Raw genomic sequence first — 14,694 nt, 5'->3', positions numbered from 1 at the left:
TAATATCAGCCATCACACATCAGATATGCAGGTTCGTACCTTGCTTAGATGCTGCATCATGTATACGCTGGGCTAAGGAACGGCATGTGGTGCTAAGCTCCAGGCGACCCGTTGCCAGTTCCCTCGCATTGTTGGCCAGTGAGTCCAGCAACGATGCTATGCGAGTTCTGAGCCAAGGGAAGCGAGAGGGGTGTACAGAGAACAGAACAATGTCAGGCAAGACACGCATTGAGCTCAGGCGGAACACTACCTCAGCATTTTCTTATATTGCTATACATTTCAGAGCAAAGTACCATAGACAGGCACGTACCCCGCATGGGGCACGGGGGGGGGGGGGGGGGGGGGCACGTGCACCCCCCCCCCCCTTAAAAAGTTTGACCTAGGTTCAGCATGCATGTAATGGCCATGAATGACATGCACCAGCCATCCTACACATATGCGGCCGTGCACCGCTGTCTATAGATGTTGTTTGGCTATTTTAAATTTTTTTTAAATTTTTTAATAATCCTTTTTTGTTGAAGAAGAGGTTGGTGCGTGCGGCTTCGGCGATAGTTGGGGAATTGTTTTTTTCACCAAGCAACCCACTCTACTACTACGCTAGCGCGCTAGCAGTTTCTGAAAAGTGCTATGTCACAGTATGTGTACGGAGAATCACGGAGAATGTTACGTCGTTCATTATTCTGAGACAAACGAGCTGGTCCATGCATCTGTACCATGGAACTACGGAAACGCCACGAAACATGGCCAAATCTACAGGTCACGCATGCACAGTCGTGAGTCAGAATAGCCTCAGTACACAAACAGTGACAAAGCCGTCAGAAACAAACAGGCAATTAGCTCCGCACGCAAGCATTCGCCTTACCGAATGGGCGCGCCTGAAGTTTTACTCATGGTTCTAGCTGGTCCGCTGGACAAACCAATTCAGCCTGCAGTGTTCCTTTTCACGATGATGGCTAACGTACAGTTGCGTTGCCTGAAGCTGTTATTTTATTGTGAATTCCACTCCGCGCAAGCCACATGCAAGAAGTAGGTGGTCAGAACACATCGACACACTTTCTGCTTAGCGACACCCACAGCAGGGAACGAGTGTTGAGCAACGCTACGGCCAAGAAAATGCCTTGGTATCATGATAAAAAGGGGGAAAGTCCTAGAATCAGTTCCAGCTACCACAACCGTTCAAGACTTTCATACTTGTTTCAATCAACTACTGAAGTATTCCAGTAAGTGCTACCCACACAACAACAGCAGGCCCGGGTGCACGGTCTACAACGGAAAGCGACTGCCGGCAGGTAGCAGCTTTCTGGGAAGTTTGTTCTGGCGGCAAATGCTCATCGAGCAACTCCATTTCATTTTGGGCGAAATGGCTGACACTAGACACGTCGTAAACACTGCGATGTGTGACATTGCTAATGTCATTGGCAGTTCAACATCGACTGCGGAGTGCAGACCTGTCAAACAATCAACACCACACGCTATCCAGCTACAAGCTGAAAACAGCACGGCATTGCAGCGTGGCACTGGCAGGAAATTCGAAAGCCAACACAAACAATACAATCTGAATCATGAACCATGATAAAGATTGTGTCAATATCAGGGAGTAGTATTTTACTACTCCCTGGTACATGGTGAACATACCCATGATAAACAGGCCAGGCGCGAATACCATGGCGGCTTAGGCATGGCATCATAAAAATGAGCTAAACTGGCTACTTTTATTAAAGGGGAAGTATACCCTAAAATCAAATTTTCACCAGTTGTAGTCTTCTGGGTGCTGAGTCGAATGGTCTTGGTCCGAGGAAGCTGCGACGCTCCCTTCCTACTTGAATCCCAATCGAACTCGCGCACTTCCACCGAAACTGGGTGACTGCGCCCTACTAGATGGGGATTTGTATGCAAAATGTCACTAAAAGCGCCATTTCGTTCTTATAAAAGCACGGATGACCGCGATTGGCCCATATGTTGTAGTCTTTTGGACGCTGAGTCGACTGGTTTTGGTCCGAAAAGGCTGCGATGCAGCGTTCCTCCTTTATTCCCAATCGAACATGGTTGAACAAGCGGTCACGTGCTCCTGGGTGCCCAAATCACCTGGTCACCGCGCCAGCAGGCGACAACTTTCACACCAAGGTTCAACTCGAGTTCAACTCGAGTGACAGGACTGCACCCAAAAAAGGTCAAACAGGCTAGTAAGTTGTACCCTGCAGGCACGGTGACCAGGTGACTGGTGTACGCAGGAGCACGTGACCGCTTGTTCAACCATGTTCGATTGGGAATAAAGGAGGAACGCTGCATCGCAGCCTTTTCGGACCAAAACCAGTCGACTCAGCGTCCAAAAGACTACAACATATGGGCCAATCGCGGTCATCCGTGCTTTTATAAGAACGAAATGGCGCTTTTAGTGACATTTTGCATACAAATCCCCATCTAGTAGGGCGCAGTCACCCAGTTTCGGTGGAAGTGCGCGAGTTCGATTGGGAATAAAGGAGGAAGGGAGCGTCTCAGCTTCCTCGGACCAAGACCATTCGACTCAGCACCCCGAAGACTACAACTGGTGAAAATTTGATTTTAGGGTATACTTCCCCTTTAATAGGCTAAATAAAGTGCCTTTACTTAGTCTTTACAAAGGTCTGCTGTCGACTGTCGGTGTGCATGGTGTGAGTTCGAAGTAAAATTAGTTGGCACGTGCGCTGTCATGGCACGGGACGTGCGCCGAATGAAGAAGAGTCTTTGCAAAAAATCAAGCGTTCCTTGTAATTCCCTCGTATCATCAATGTTTGTGACATTTGCTTCAAAAGAGGGCATTGTCGGGCCGGCCCACGCTGCCCACAGACAGTCAGTGGGTATGTTGTTAGCTATCATGGTTATATATTTAACGAAAGTCATGGCATCATCATCATAATCATAGCTCGATCATTGATTTGAAGTGAAATTTGTGACTTTCCTTTGTCAAAGCTGAGCGAAGTGTGGCATGGTAAGCGATCGTCCACTCGAGACCAATCACTTGCCACATTAGATATGGGATCCTGGAGGTAGTGGTCTTTTGCTAGAATTGAAACACCGTAAACGCCTCATAGCATCATGGCAGAAGTGAAGCATAACATATCCACGTTATGCCGTGTTCTCAAATTGACCGGACTATCGAATCTGGTGGCAGAGGACGTTCGAAAGGCTAAGTTCGATAAGCTAGTGTTGCGACGGAAGCTATGGCAGACGCTGCACAACGCTTGCATTCTACTGAGGGACAGTGGTACGTTCTGCACGACGGACGGGACTATGATAGGTATGGCCGAAGTCTGTAATTGTCCCCAACTAAGTTTACTCACCCAGCAAAATTTGCCGGACGAGCTGTCGAGTCCGAAAGAAACATTCTCAGTGATATCCCACGTGATGGGCATGCTGGATCTAATGCAGTTCAGTAGCTCGCCGTATTGGCCAGCACTGATGCTGGCAGCGGAGTCTGCTTTGAGCCAGGACTCCACTGCAGAAACAGGTCACAGCCGGGTGTTGCTGATAGCAGTGTGCTGGCTGATGGCCAAGTACAACATGGCTGATTGTATCGTCCATTGGACGCACAGGCAAGCTATGACTTGCCTTCCGCGTCACTGCACAATTGCGGCCAGTCACACGGGAGTTGATTCACGGGCGAAAGCTACACCATCATTCCAATCAACAGGGGACCAGCTGAATCATCTAGTTGCCTCCGTCGGGCGGCTGAGAAGCGCGGCCAGGTCTGTGAGGCTGCAGCAGGAGGACGCAGCGCGCCTTGGCCACCGCATTCTGACCTGCGTGGCGGGTGCATCATCGTCAGCACATGCAGCCTGCACTGTTCGAGATGTGCAACTGCTCTGGGACAAGAAGAGACTGGACGAGGTGTGCTCAGTAGTGCACAAAGCCAACACCATTCTGGCGAATATCGTCGCCTGGAAAAGCAGCGAGGATAAGTTCTGGATGTGGGCAGACAGTGTGCTGCAGATGCAGGAAGAGCACACCACTTCTGGCATGGACCACCGGAACACTACAACATCCAATGCATCAGATGAAAAACTGGTTCACTTCTCAGCGAACCCTCTTCCGGCTGCATCTCTGTGTAGGGCATCCGCGAGCCAGGACAAACGTCGCATTGCGGTGTCCAGCCAGTCCAGTGCGATGCTGCCGTACTGTAGCCAGCTGGCGAAGCAACTCGACACGGTGCGCACCAGACAGAGGGAGAGGGCAGGTTATGCACAGCAGCTGGTGCAAGAAGCTGTCGCGCGTAACACGTCTCTTGTCGTCTTGCAATGACTCCAGAACAAACATGGTATATACGGGGAACCAGAAGCAAGCTGCACTCCTCTATCAATAAATTACAACTTTGCAGGCTGTAGGGCACGACCGAATGTTCCTACTACACTGGTGTTTCTGTATGATCATCACACACCCTGCTCGTAGTCAAGGTATGGCTCATGGAGGAAGTATCACTAGTACTGTTGGCTATGTACATTCATAATTGGTGACCCACACATGGTCAGCGGAGAGTCCAACGTTGATAACCAAGCTCTGCTGAACATGCCGCTCTGTGACGAAGCTTCTCACACACGACGAGGGCGACCTGAACAGTGTGTGCCGCGAAACTCTGGGTTAGGACCCAATCGTTTTCATCCTCCACATGACACCTATCCAAAGGTGCATGCATACTCACAAAACACATACACACACACACACACACACACACACACACACACACACAGACGCACACACAAACTCAGCCCTAATCTTGAATATGCGCAGTTACACTGTAGGTTCTATATCTCGGAGTTGAGTGTTGCCAGATAGAATTATTTAAGGAATCCATTTCATAGGTTTTTCATAAGTACAGAAAGTGAGTATTTTGTTGACAGGTGTTTATGGATAGGTCAGACACCACAGAAAACAGTACTATTATAGTATGTGGTGAACAGGTCAAATGACCTTTGTAGTACCATGGAAAAAGCTCTCTTCTGATGCACTTTTACGTCCAGGACTCCCTGATATACAGCTCCCTGGTTACGCCGCGTCAGAACAACAGAACCCTTCCATAGAGCTTTCTCATGAGGTTTCCCGGCCCGTGCGGCATACGAAGCCTTGAAATAGAACAGGTTGTGCCATCACTCGGCCAATAAAGGACTGGCGACTCCCTCCTAATTCCACTGTTCTTCAGGGAGATTGGCAGCATTTCTAATAAATCTCCTTATGGTTTGATTTGCCTTGTACTAAGTTATAGTGAACGCACCGCAGGGTGATGTGAATTCTGTGAAATTCGTCTATAAGTTGTCATGTCAGATCCTCTTCCATAGTTTCGGTGATTGGGAATCACCACCGAGGACAAACACAGTGATAATAAAATAAACGCCAACCTCTCTCTCTCATGCTGAATAGCACCAGTGCCAAGACAAACAACTAGCACAGCGACTGTGTACGTTAAACGTGATTGGTACAATAGCACTACAATAGCACTACAATAATGGTAAAGAGCACCGCTGAGCGTCCGTGTTAGTCAAGAAGCCAGCAACAACACATGGGCAATACACATACACATACGTAGTCCATAGGCAAAAGTTAGACCTCAAATCAAGACCATCAGACTTTGAATTTAGAACTTCAAAGGGAACAGTTAACGAACAGTTAACGACTGATGATAATGTGCTCAAATTCTACGATTCTGATCTACCAGATGGTCTCCTGCTATGCCAGTTGATGACTATGTCTGTGTCCACAAGCTAATACTTGAGATATAGTTGTAGCAACTTAGATTGGGTATGATATCTAGATAAATGTACTCCATTTGACCATTGGATCAGGCTAATCATGATGTCGTCATTGCATCAGGCAAATCACGATGTCGTCATTGCATCAGGCAAATCACGATGTCGTCATTGCATCAGGCAAATCACGATATCATCATTGGATCAGGCTAATAACGATGTCATTGAATCAGGATAATCATGATGCCATTGGATCAGGCTAATCATGATGTCGTGTCCTTTCTGACATAGACCTTTGGCCGAGAGAATATGCGGAGCGCCTGCTCGAGCTCCTCCAGTGACCGCTCGAGCTCCGTCTTGCGGTTCTTGATGCGCAGCGTGTCGTTTCTAACCGGCATGGCCTGGAGCTCCAAAGAGAGCTTGTCATGACCTGTGTGGATGTGCACACACGCACAGACGCCAAACGAATGGCATTATTAGGAACAGTGCTTAGACAACTAGTCTTCTAAATCTCACCGACCAGTTTACGGCATGCGAGCAGTGCTGGTCTTCACATATTTTCTAGTGAGCGTGCCAACTGAGTCAAGTACTGGATATAAAAATTTAATATAAACTCCATGTACGTGCGATGCAGACTTTGCAGTCCTAAACATATTTATGAATCTACTTCGAAGTACAAGTTTATGAGTTCGAAAGCAGCTTCTTATCTGATGATAAGTTTTAACGGTGGACATTCTCCTATGCATTACGACCATCTTCTAATACGCATGCCCTACATGTACCTACTGACTGTAAAGTTGGTTGCCCTGGGCTACACATGTACCTACTGACTGTAAAGTTGGTTGCCCTGGGCTACACATGTACCGGTACTTACTGTAAAGTTGGTTGCCCTGGGCTACACATGTACCGGTACTTACTGTAAAGTTGGTTGCCCTGGGCTACACATGTACCGGTACTTACTGTAAAGTTGGTTGCCCTGGGCTACACATGTACCTACTTACTGTAAAGTTGGTTGCCCTGAGCTACACATGTAAGCATGGACTTGGATGGAGAGCCAAGGATAAATTTTTGGAAAAGAAAAAGGACCAAGGAACATTATAGCGAAGCTTGTAGTTCCTCGGTCCTTTTTATTTTCTATACAGTTTCAGCTTACTGTTCTCGAGCTTGAGCAAGGTCTCTTGGCGTTCCTTCTCCGGCATGACAACATGGCCTTGTGGACAGTTTGGGTCAGGCCGCCGTGCGATCCTCTCCTGTTCTTCTCGTTGCCACTTCTTCTGCTGACGACGGAGACTAGAGATCAAACATTGACACACACATGCACACACACACACACACACACACACACACACACACATACATACATACATACACAGACAAGGAGTTAGAAGATACAGAGCATGTATTTCAATTCTATCCCCCCGCCCTAAAGATACTCTTGTGCATTGTCCTTACAACATCCTAGGTGAGCTTTGAATCGCCTCTGAAGAATCTGTGAACTAGAAATGCAATACAAATGCAGTTTCACATGTAAGTCAAGGCAGATTGGACAAACCATACTCGATTGTGCACTGCACAACTGAGCACAGGGCTGTTGCACATCCATCACATGCCAGTACTGTACTACAGGTCAGCCATGTTGGTTGTAACTCCAAGCAAATCCCTGTATCTATGGGTCACATGACGTCGGCCATGTTGCTATGATCACTTTCTACACAACCTTTAAGTCACATGACAAAGATACGAAACCACTCTATAAGACACTGACTTGTGCAACACACAGTCAGGTTATCTTTAATGAAAACACCGAGGCTATCAACAGCACAAGGTTCAGTGTGTTCAGATGCCCCGCACTCACTAATCAGGGACCTCTCCTTTTCTATGGAAGGTTTCTGTCGGCTTCTTGCTTGTTCCGGTCACGTTCAATTGTCCCACTGAGCCGGATCGTTGCATGCGAGGTTGATCGGCCATCCGCTGGACGTTCTCCGCGACGAAATCGCGACTGCTCGACCTTCGGCCACCCGTGCTTGGCTGGAATAGGAGAAAGGAGAATATGAGTGGCATCAAGTCCACAAACTCTCAGCATTGAATCGGAAATCAGCAATGCGCACATGATTGGTATAGGTGAAGGAAACCTATCATGCTGCATCCTGCCATTGGGTTAACTTATCAACGTTGTACCAGATTCAAAAGTGAAGCATAGGTTTACTAAGTTCACTTACATATTGGGCAATGAAAAAATAATTGCTATTTACAATTATTGCCTCCTCTACGATTATGTAATCGTTTACTTCTTATTTCTTGAGAGATGCCTGCTCCCTGGGAAGAGGGAGTGACAGCAGTAACAGTGAAAACAATTTAAAACAAAGAGGAGGGTAGGGGCTGCATATGCATAAGCCAGTGCTGGTGAAGCAAATTTGTAACGCTAACCATAGGGTTTGTGATGCACATGCAAGTTTAACTTCATCACCGGACAGCTAAGTCTAACCAACGCAGCTCATAGTGAATAATAGAGCATTTTTAAACTGGCTCAAAGCATCCAGGTCAGAGTGATGTAAGAGCAAGAAACCTATCGATCTTTGCACAATGGCAGGTAATTTTCACATGGACCAGAATAAGTACTCGACCAAGCCGAGGTGAGGTAGCACAGCATTCACTGTAAGTGTCACTTCAGTGGAACATGGGTGAATGCACACAGCGAGGACCCGAGTGACAGAAAATGGATACTTCGGTGTAAACGCATCTTACCCTTCGTCTCGGAGCTTGCGGTTCCTTGTAGCTCTCCGACGACCCCTGACGCCATTTGGCATCGCCAGCCGTCGCCGGTCGTGGCTGCCTGCCATCTCCCCGTGCAGCAGCGGCCCCACCCCGACCTCCACCCCCATCGATGCTAGTGGCTGGTCTGCGCTCCACCGAAGAGGACCTGACTCTGGCTGCTGCAGGCCTACTGCGGCCGTCCTTAGGAATACTGGCCTCGCGTCTGGCTACATGATGCCGTCCACGATCATCGCTACCAGCCTAAGGGAAAATGAAAAAAGCCATGCAGTAATGCATACGGGTTACGAGTTATGACAAACTGTCCACAACTGTAATGAGAAAATAAGCAGTCACAAAGTGCGAAAACAGGACACGACACTGACAGGGGTACTGAGACATTCAACGACCTGACACCTAGCTCTAACACATATCCAGTGCATACACCAACAGCCTTCCAGCTTGGAAGGTTCGAGGTTATGGTAGAATCAATGAGGGGAAGGTGAGTGCAGCGAAAATGTGCACGAGCTATGTACCACGGCAGGGCCTGCTCTAGACATTCAACTCAGCCCGGTCAGAGTGTACCTGGCGCATGCAGGCCAGCCGGGTCAAGCCGGGTCAGATCATCCTGCAGAAAAACAACCAAAAAGCCTGCTCAAAACGCAGGAAAACAGAAAGGCGAGTGTATTACCGGAAATCGGAAATTTTAGAGAACAAGGCGAACTATCAAAGTCCGCAAACGTAGAAGGTAAACGACATTATGTGAAGAATGCAAAGCAGTAACATAATAGAGCACTGGGGGGGGGGGGGGCTGCAGCACCTTGTGGAGTGGCTGCTTGCTGCGACTGAATCACCTGCATGGCCAAGCCGACTGGCATCTGCTGCACCATCTGCTGAAAGGCTTCAGCAGACTGGAGAACTGGTGGAGTTGCAACTGCTGCTACTGCTGCTTGCGCTGGCGCTAAGTGACTGCGCTGCTGTTGCTGGTGGCGCTGTTACTGCTGCTGGTGCTGCTGCTGCCGCTGCTGCTCTGGGTGTGCGGGCCAGGTCCCTCCGTTCAGACGAGGTTGACGTTGCAGTCGTAGTGCGCCGAGTCACCTCAGAATGCCATGCAGCCATAGTCTTGTCGTAGTTGAAGCAGTGAGTTCTTACCTTTCAACCACGCATCGCAACCAAATCCACCGCCGCTCGTCTTCCTTTGGAAATGCGTCTTGCACAAAGCGCATGACATGGATAGACTGCCTTGGTCGTAGTCCAGCCAGGGTTGACCTTTCTTCCAAGAGTCTTGGAAAGCGTGAGTTTTTTTTTCTCTTCGCTGCGGGCTCCATCGTCCAAATCACCAGTCGGCTGAAAACTTACTTGCAACTGTGTCAAAAGCTATAGCCAAAGTTACGCTTTTGACTGCCTGCCCCATCGACTTCCTGCGTGATGTCCAGACTTCCTGCTCGCCGCTGGCCAGATCGCGCTCGAACCAGTTGACCCCAGTTGACCCTAGCCGAGTTTCTTTCGCTTGTAGACTGTAGTCTGTAGCAGGGAGTAGTAAAATACACTGGTCTGTAGTGTGTACGGTTGTTGTTGTTGTTGATTTTTATTTTGCTTCGCAAGGCCAAACGGGCAATGGTGCCCAATTCTATGGAAGGTTGCGCTAGATTTGCAACAGATGGGGTCCGCGAGTCGTAAAATACGGGTATTTTAGGAATCCATTGTCAGTTTGAGACATTTTTCAGCCGGGTCAGACTGGACCCGGTGTTATCTGTTCAGCCAGGTCGTGCAGTTCCCCAGCCGGGCGCGTGACCTGGCGTGCCACAAAGAATGTCGACTGTTACAGGACGAAGACGAGACCAGTTAATAACTTGACAATGCGGTCTAACTACAATTCGAAGCAGCAAAGCAACACACCACCCAACTTGGGTGGGTCGGAAATATCCAAGATAAATACACAAGAATTGCGAAAAAACGAATTGTACAAAACCTCGTAACCCATGTGTCCATTCATATTTTTTACATATTACTATTGGCTCAGTACCCGAGTACTGCATACTAATCCATATAATGGACTCGGATGGAGAGCCAAGGATAAATTTATAGTAAAGAAAAAGGACCAAGAAACTACAAGTTACGCTATAATGTCCACTAACACCACCAGTTACTAAACAATCAGCTCGTGCGATAACAGCGCATGACACTGACCGACGGTACTGACGTTCTACAACTACAGTCCATTTCAAAACTAGAGACGCGTACCTAGGCAAAAACCGTTATGCCAGCATCTATACCACATAAAATCTGTGATCACTTTGTGCATAATTTTTTCCAAATTGGGCGTCTGTTATCCAATCGTTTAGAAACTATATGAGAGTAATTGTGGAGCGGACCTGAGCAATATTCCGAAAACTATTCTCAAAAAGCTCTAGCCAAATTTGAAATATTTCAAAAACCTTACGCGTTTATAGTTTTGAAATGGACTGTAACTGGCTAACAGCTCAAACCAAACCAAATAACTGAAAGACTTTCAAGAGGGATGGTCTGAGCAATGACGGACTACGCATATTGGTATGTAAAAAGTTTGCACGTCCGTGTTAACACCGGCTACACACAGACATGAGTGGGTCGATAGCTTGCCTCACTTCACGGCCACTTACGATTTCCAACTGCGGAACTGCTGTGGGTGGTCGACGGTATTCACGTGGCACTGCCTGGCCACAGGTAGCGCATGAGTGTGGCCGTTCTTCATGCCTCCCTGCGTGTGTACGTGACCGACGCTCACCATCCTGAGGTAAACACGGCAAAGGGGAGCATGCCATTGCAACCACGACTTCGGAGAATTCTCTTACAGTCGAATATCGTAAGGTACACAGAAAGCACTTTGGGCATGAATACCAGTTCTGTCATGGGCCGAAATTCCGACACCGGTTTGTTGAAGCCTGGCCATTGTCCGAGATGATTTTTTTATATCTGCCTCAAGATCCATGGAGTGAGATCGGCCTCACATGTGCCTCAGTAGCTTCCTCAGTACATTAACATGAACGTGACTCCTTAGAGTTAGAGAGAGAGAGAGAGAGAGAGAGAGAGAGAGAGAGAGAGAGAGAGAGAGAGAGAGAGAGAGAGAGAGAGAGAGAGAGAGAGAGAGAGAGAGAGAGAGAGAGAGAGAGAGAGAGAGAGAGAGAGAGAGAGAGAGAGAGAGAGATGCATGTGTGTGGAGGTGGGAGGGGAGGGGAGGGGGGGGGCATGGGTAAGTGTATCTATCTCAATCTGTACTGGGAAAGACGTTTTGGTCATATTCACACGCAGAATCAGGTCATTGGCTTGCTGATGTGTGCACAATCATGCACGCAAACACGCACACACATATACACACACATATACACAGAAACACAAACACACAGACACACCAACACAGAGAGACAGACACCCATACCCACATACACACACCCTGTCTCACAGACACACAGACACGAATGGAAACACACACAAACACAGATACACATGATGGACACACACACACGCACACACACGCACACGGTGGACACACCAATTAACTTACCGTCCTGTGACGGACTTGAGCACGTGGGGCAGGTTCACCATCTAGCACATCCGGGGCTGGATGAACAGCTTTCAGAGGCGCAGTCCTCCGACCTGTTCCTTCTTGCTTCTTCTCCCGCTGGAGTTTCTTCAGCTTCTCGGCGTTGATACGCTCAAAATCCTTCGGTTCTCCACCTGCATAGCAGACAAACAAGCCGCGGTTGTAAACGATAGCGGAGTTGGCTCATAATCCTATATTATACTGCTATTAAGGCAGAGTCTGACATGGGCAACGCCGACATCACCTTTAAAATTCCCAATCACAGCACGCTATGTAGTACAATATAGTCTATATCCCATGCAGATTGAACACAGAAGCAAGCACATGTGCATGGGCGTCCTACATGCGCTGGTTGCCAATGTAGGGTCATGACCACCACTTCGCATGCTGGTTAACACTTTGCATCAACAGTCAGTATCGATCTTCAATGCGCATCCCCTATCTGTTGATTTTGACAGAACGGATCGACCAGTTTCCTGTTTGATTGGACTCGAATAGTCCCATCACAAATCAGACCCAGACATGGGTGTTCCGCTTTCGTATTCATCATCGAATGAGTTACAAGATGACCTATCTGTCAACACACACCCATCTTGTCCTATACTATAGTACGCGCTTCATGCATGGGATTTAGCAATCAGTGTCTGTGACACAGCCTTCATCGACTGTGTGCGGAGCAGAGAAGAATCAGCGTGCAGCCTACAGGCACAGTACAGTGGGGAGTGGGGAGGTTTTGCCGAAATGCTGCCCATTCAAATGCACACTCCATGAGTCTGACTTTTGTGCTCGATTTACACAACGCAACAGGCAAAGCCGCGAAGCTGCTCGTGTAACCGACAGAGCAGATCTCATATCAGTTGTTTCAACATGTCTCTATATCTCTTTCAACCCTGATATATTCTACAGTTCTGGACGTCACATTTGCCAGTAGCCCCAAAGCTTCATCACTCACGCCGCTCCGAAAGAGGCCGCTTGGGTGCTTGCGGAAACTGCTGAAAGACGAGCGCGATCGAGCCATCCACGCTCGCTTTGGCGTAGCTCTGCGCTTCTGGCTTGACACGAGGCATGGCTCGTGGCTCCTCTATACCGCCACGCTGCAGCCTCTGGCCAACGTCCGACGGAATGGTCCACTGGCCAGACGTGGCCATCGTCTTGGCAGACATGGTGCAGGGAGGACTGAATCACTGACAGTGATACGAAGTACAACGGTGTAGATCTACGAGTGCGAGTGTTCGCTTGCAAGATCAACGAAATCGAAACAGTACTTCCAGCAGAGACACCGCCAAACGGGTCTGTAGCTGTGGCATGGGATGATTGCTAAAATATTGGACTAGTTCAGTAGTTGCGCTTGTCGGCATTAATTTTGTAACAGTCTAAACGCGATTTGTTTGTCCGGCAGCTTCGAGTTCGACGACAACGTGATCCACAGCAAGAGTGGCAGGCGCAGTAGTACTAGTTGGGCTGGATGGCTATTATTTTTTCAGCTCCGACATAACACTGTTCCGCTCCGTCATTGCAATGCCGTCTTAGGGCTAGTTAGGCTCGGGGCCGGGACACACACGCGCCACGCAAGTGACAGCAAAACAAGTGGGAATGGCAGCCGCCCATTAATAGGCATTACTCTTCTTCTCACTCAACTAACGACCACCTGTCGGTTTTTGCTCTAGTATTTTAGCCAAAAACGATCAGCCGCCTACGTTACATGTATCATGTGTATAGCCTATAGGCATCGGATCGCGGAGTAGTGCCAGTGGTAGATCTACATCGTCGCGTCATGATCATGGATCGGATCGTTGTTCTTGACAACGTCGTTGCGTCATGCTGCACTCAGACTCTCGAAAGTCATCCACTGATCCAGTCGAGACTCTCGCGGTTTTTTTAATTGTATTGTAATTAGGGCTCAAACGGTCACCATGGTCACGGTTTTACCCCTGACGGTTAACTGCTAAGCTAACGGTCGGTTAACCGGTTATAACCTATAAGCCACGGCAATCCTGCGGACTCTTTTTTAACCGTATATTTGACTATACTCATTCAAAAAATGTACCCTATTCAGTACAACGCACACTTGTACATTCTCCTGTCCCCGGGGAAAATTGCGATTCCGCGGCCGCGTTTTTTTCCGCGTTTTTTGCGATTTTTTAAAAGACCGCGTTTTCCGCGATTTTCCCGCGTTTTTTGAACTTTTTGTTGCACTACACGTACACACAGTGCACTGTTCGGTCAGCAACGTCTCATCGTGGCGGCTTTTTACTCAAATATGACGAGTGCTTACACCAGAGACTTGTAAAACTGATTGATTTCACTACATACTCACTGAAAATTGCCGCACATCAATATTATTCACCGCATATTTACCGCATATTTACCGCAAATTCACCGCAAATTATGCCATATTATGCCGCGTTTTTCCCCGCGTTTTTTGCGATTTTTTTCCGCAATTTTCCCCGGGGACAGATTCTCTTGCATGCTCATTCATACATACTCTCACACCAAGAGACCAGATATGACCGAGTTGACAGCCCAGAAATTGCGTACGCGTGCGACAGCCCGCGAAAGTGCACACTTTGCAACGACCTGATACTTGAAAAATTGACTGAAAAGTTACTGCGTAACCGTTATCTTTATCGGTTAACCGTTAAT

General features: G+C 48.1%; 2 protein-coding genes across 5 annotated transcripts in view; both read right to left on the bottom strand.

The window, feature by feature from the left end:
* The window catches only part of LOC135815954 (uncharacterized), a 31,684-nt gene extending 30,225 nt beyond the window's left edge, over positions 1 to 1,459 (bottom strand). The window contains exons 1-2 of one of the 4 annotated variants that reach the window (XM_065329332.1): positions 863 to 1,459; positions 40 to 167 (exon numbers count right to left, since the gene is read on the bottom strand). In XM_065329332.1, the coding sequence (XP_065185404.1) occupies positions 40 to 167; positions 863 to 891 (157 nt within the window). In that variant the 5' untranslated portion in view covers positions 892 to 1,459. The remainder of the gene's footprint in view (positions 1 to 39; positions 168 to 862) is intronic. The other 3 variants (XM_065329325.1, XM_065329317.1, XM_065329309.1) reach the window with 3 other exon arrangements.
* Positions 1,460 to 5,257: 3,798 nt separating this feature from the next.
* On the bottom strand, positions 5,258 to 13,606 carry LOC135815942 (enkurin domain-containing protein 1-like). Its single transcript, XM_065329301.1, has 7 exons — positions 13,004 to 13,606; positions 12,013 to 12,185; positions 11,111 to 11,239; positions 8,463 to 8,732; positions 7,573 to 7,745; positions 6,871 to 7,007; positions 5,258 to 6,147 (listed from the first exon to the last, which is right to left on the bottom strand). Exons 1-7 carry the CDS (start codon positions 13,212 to 13,214, stop codon positions 5,981 to 5,983), a joined length of 1,260 nt encoding a protein of 419 aa, XP_065185373.1. The 5' UTR covers positions 13,215 to 13,606; the 3' UTR covers positions 5,258 to 5,980.
* Positions 13,607 to 14,694: the final 1,088 nt, after the last annotated feature.

Source organism: Sycon ciliatum, chromosome 1 (genome assembly GCF_964019385.1).
Source record: "Sycon ciliatum chromosome 1, ocSycCili1.1, whole genome shotgun sequence".
Classification (NCBI taxonomy): Eukaryota; Metazoa; Porifera; class Calcarea; order Leucosolenida; family Sycettidae; genus Sycon; species Sycon ciliatum.
This window is presented reverse-complemented; position numbering and strand designations above follow the sequence as displayed.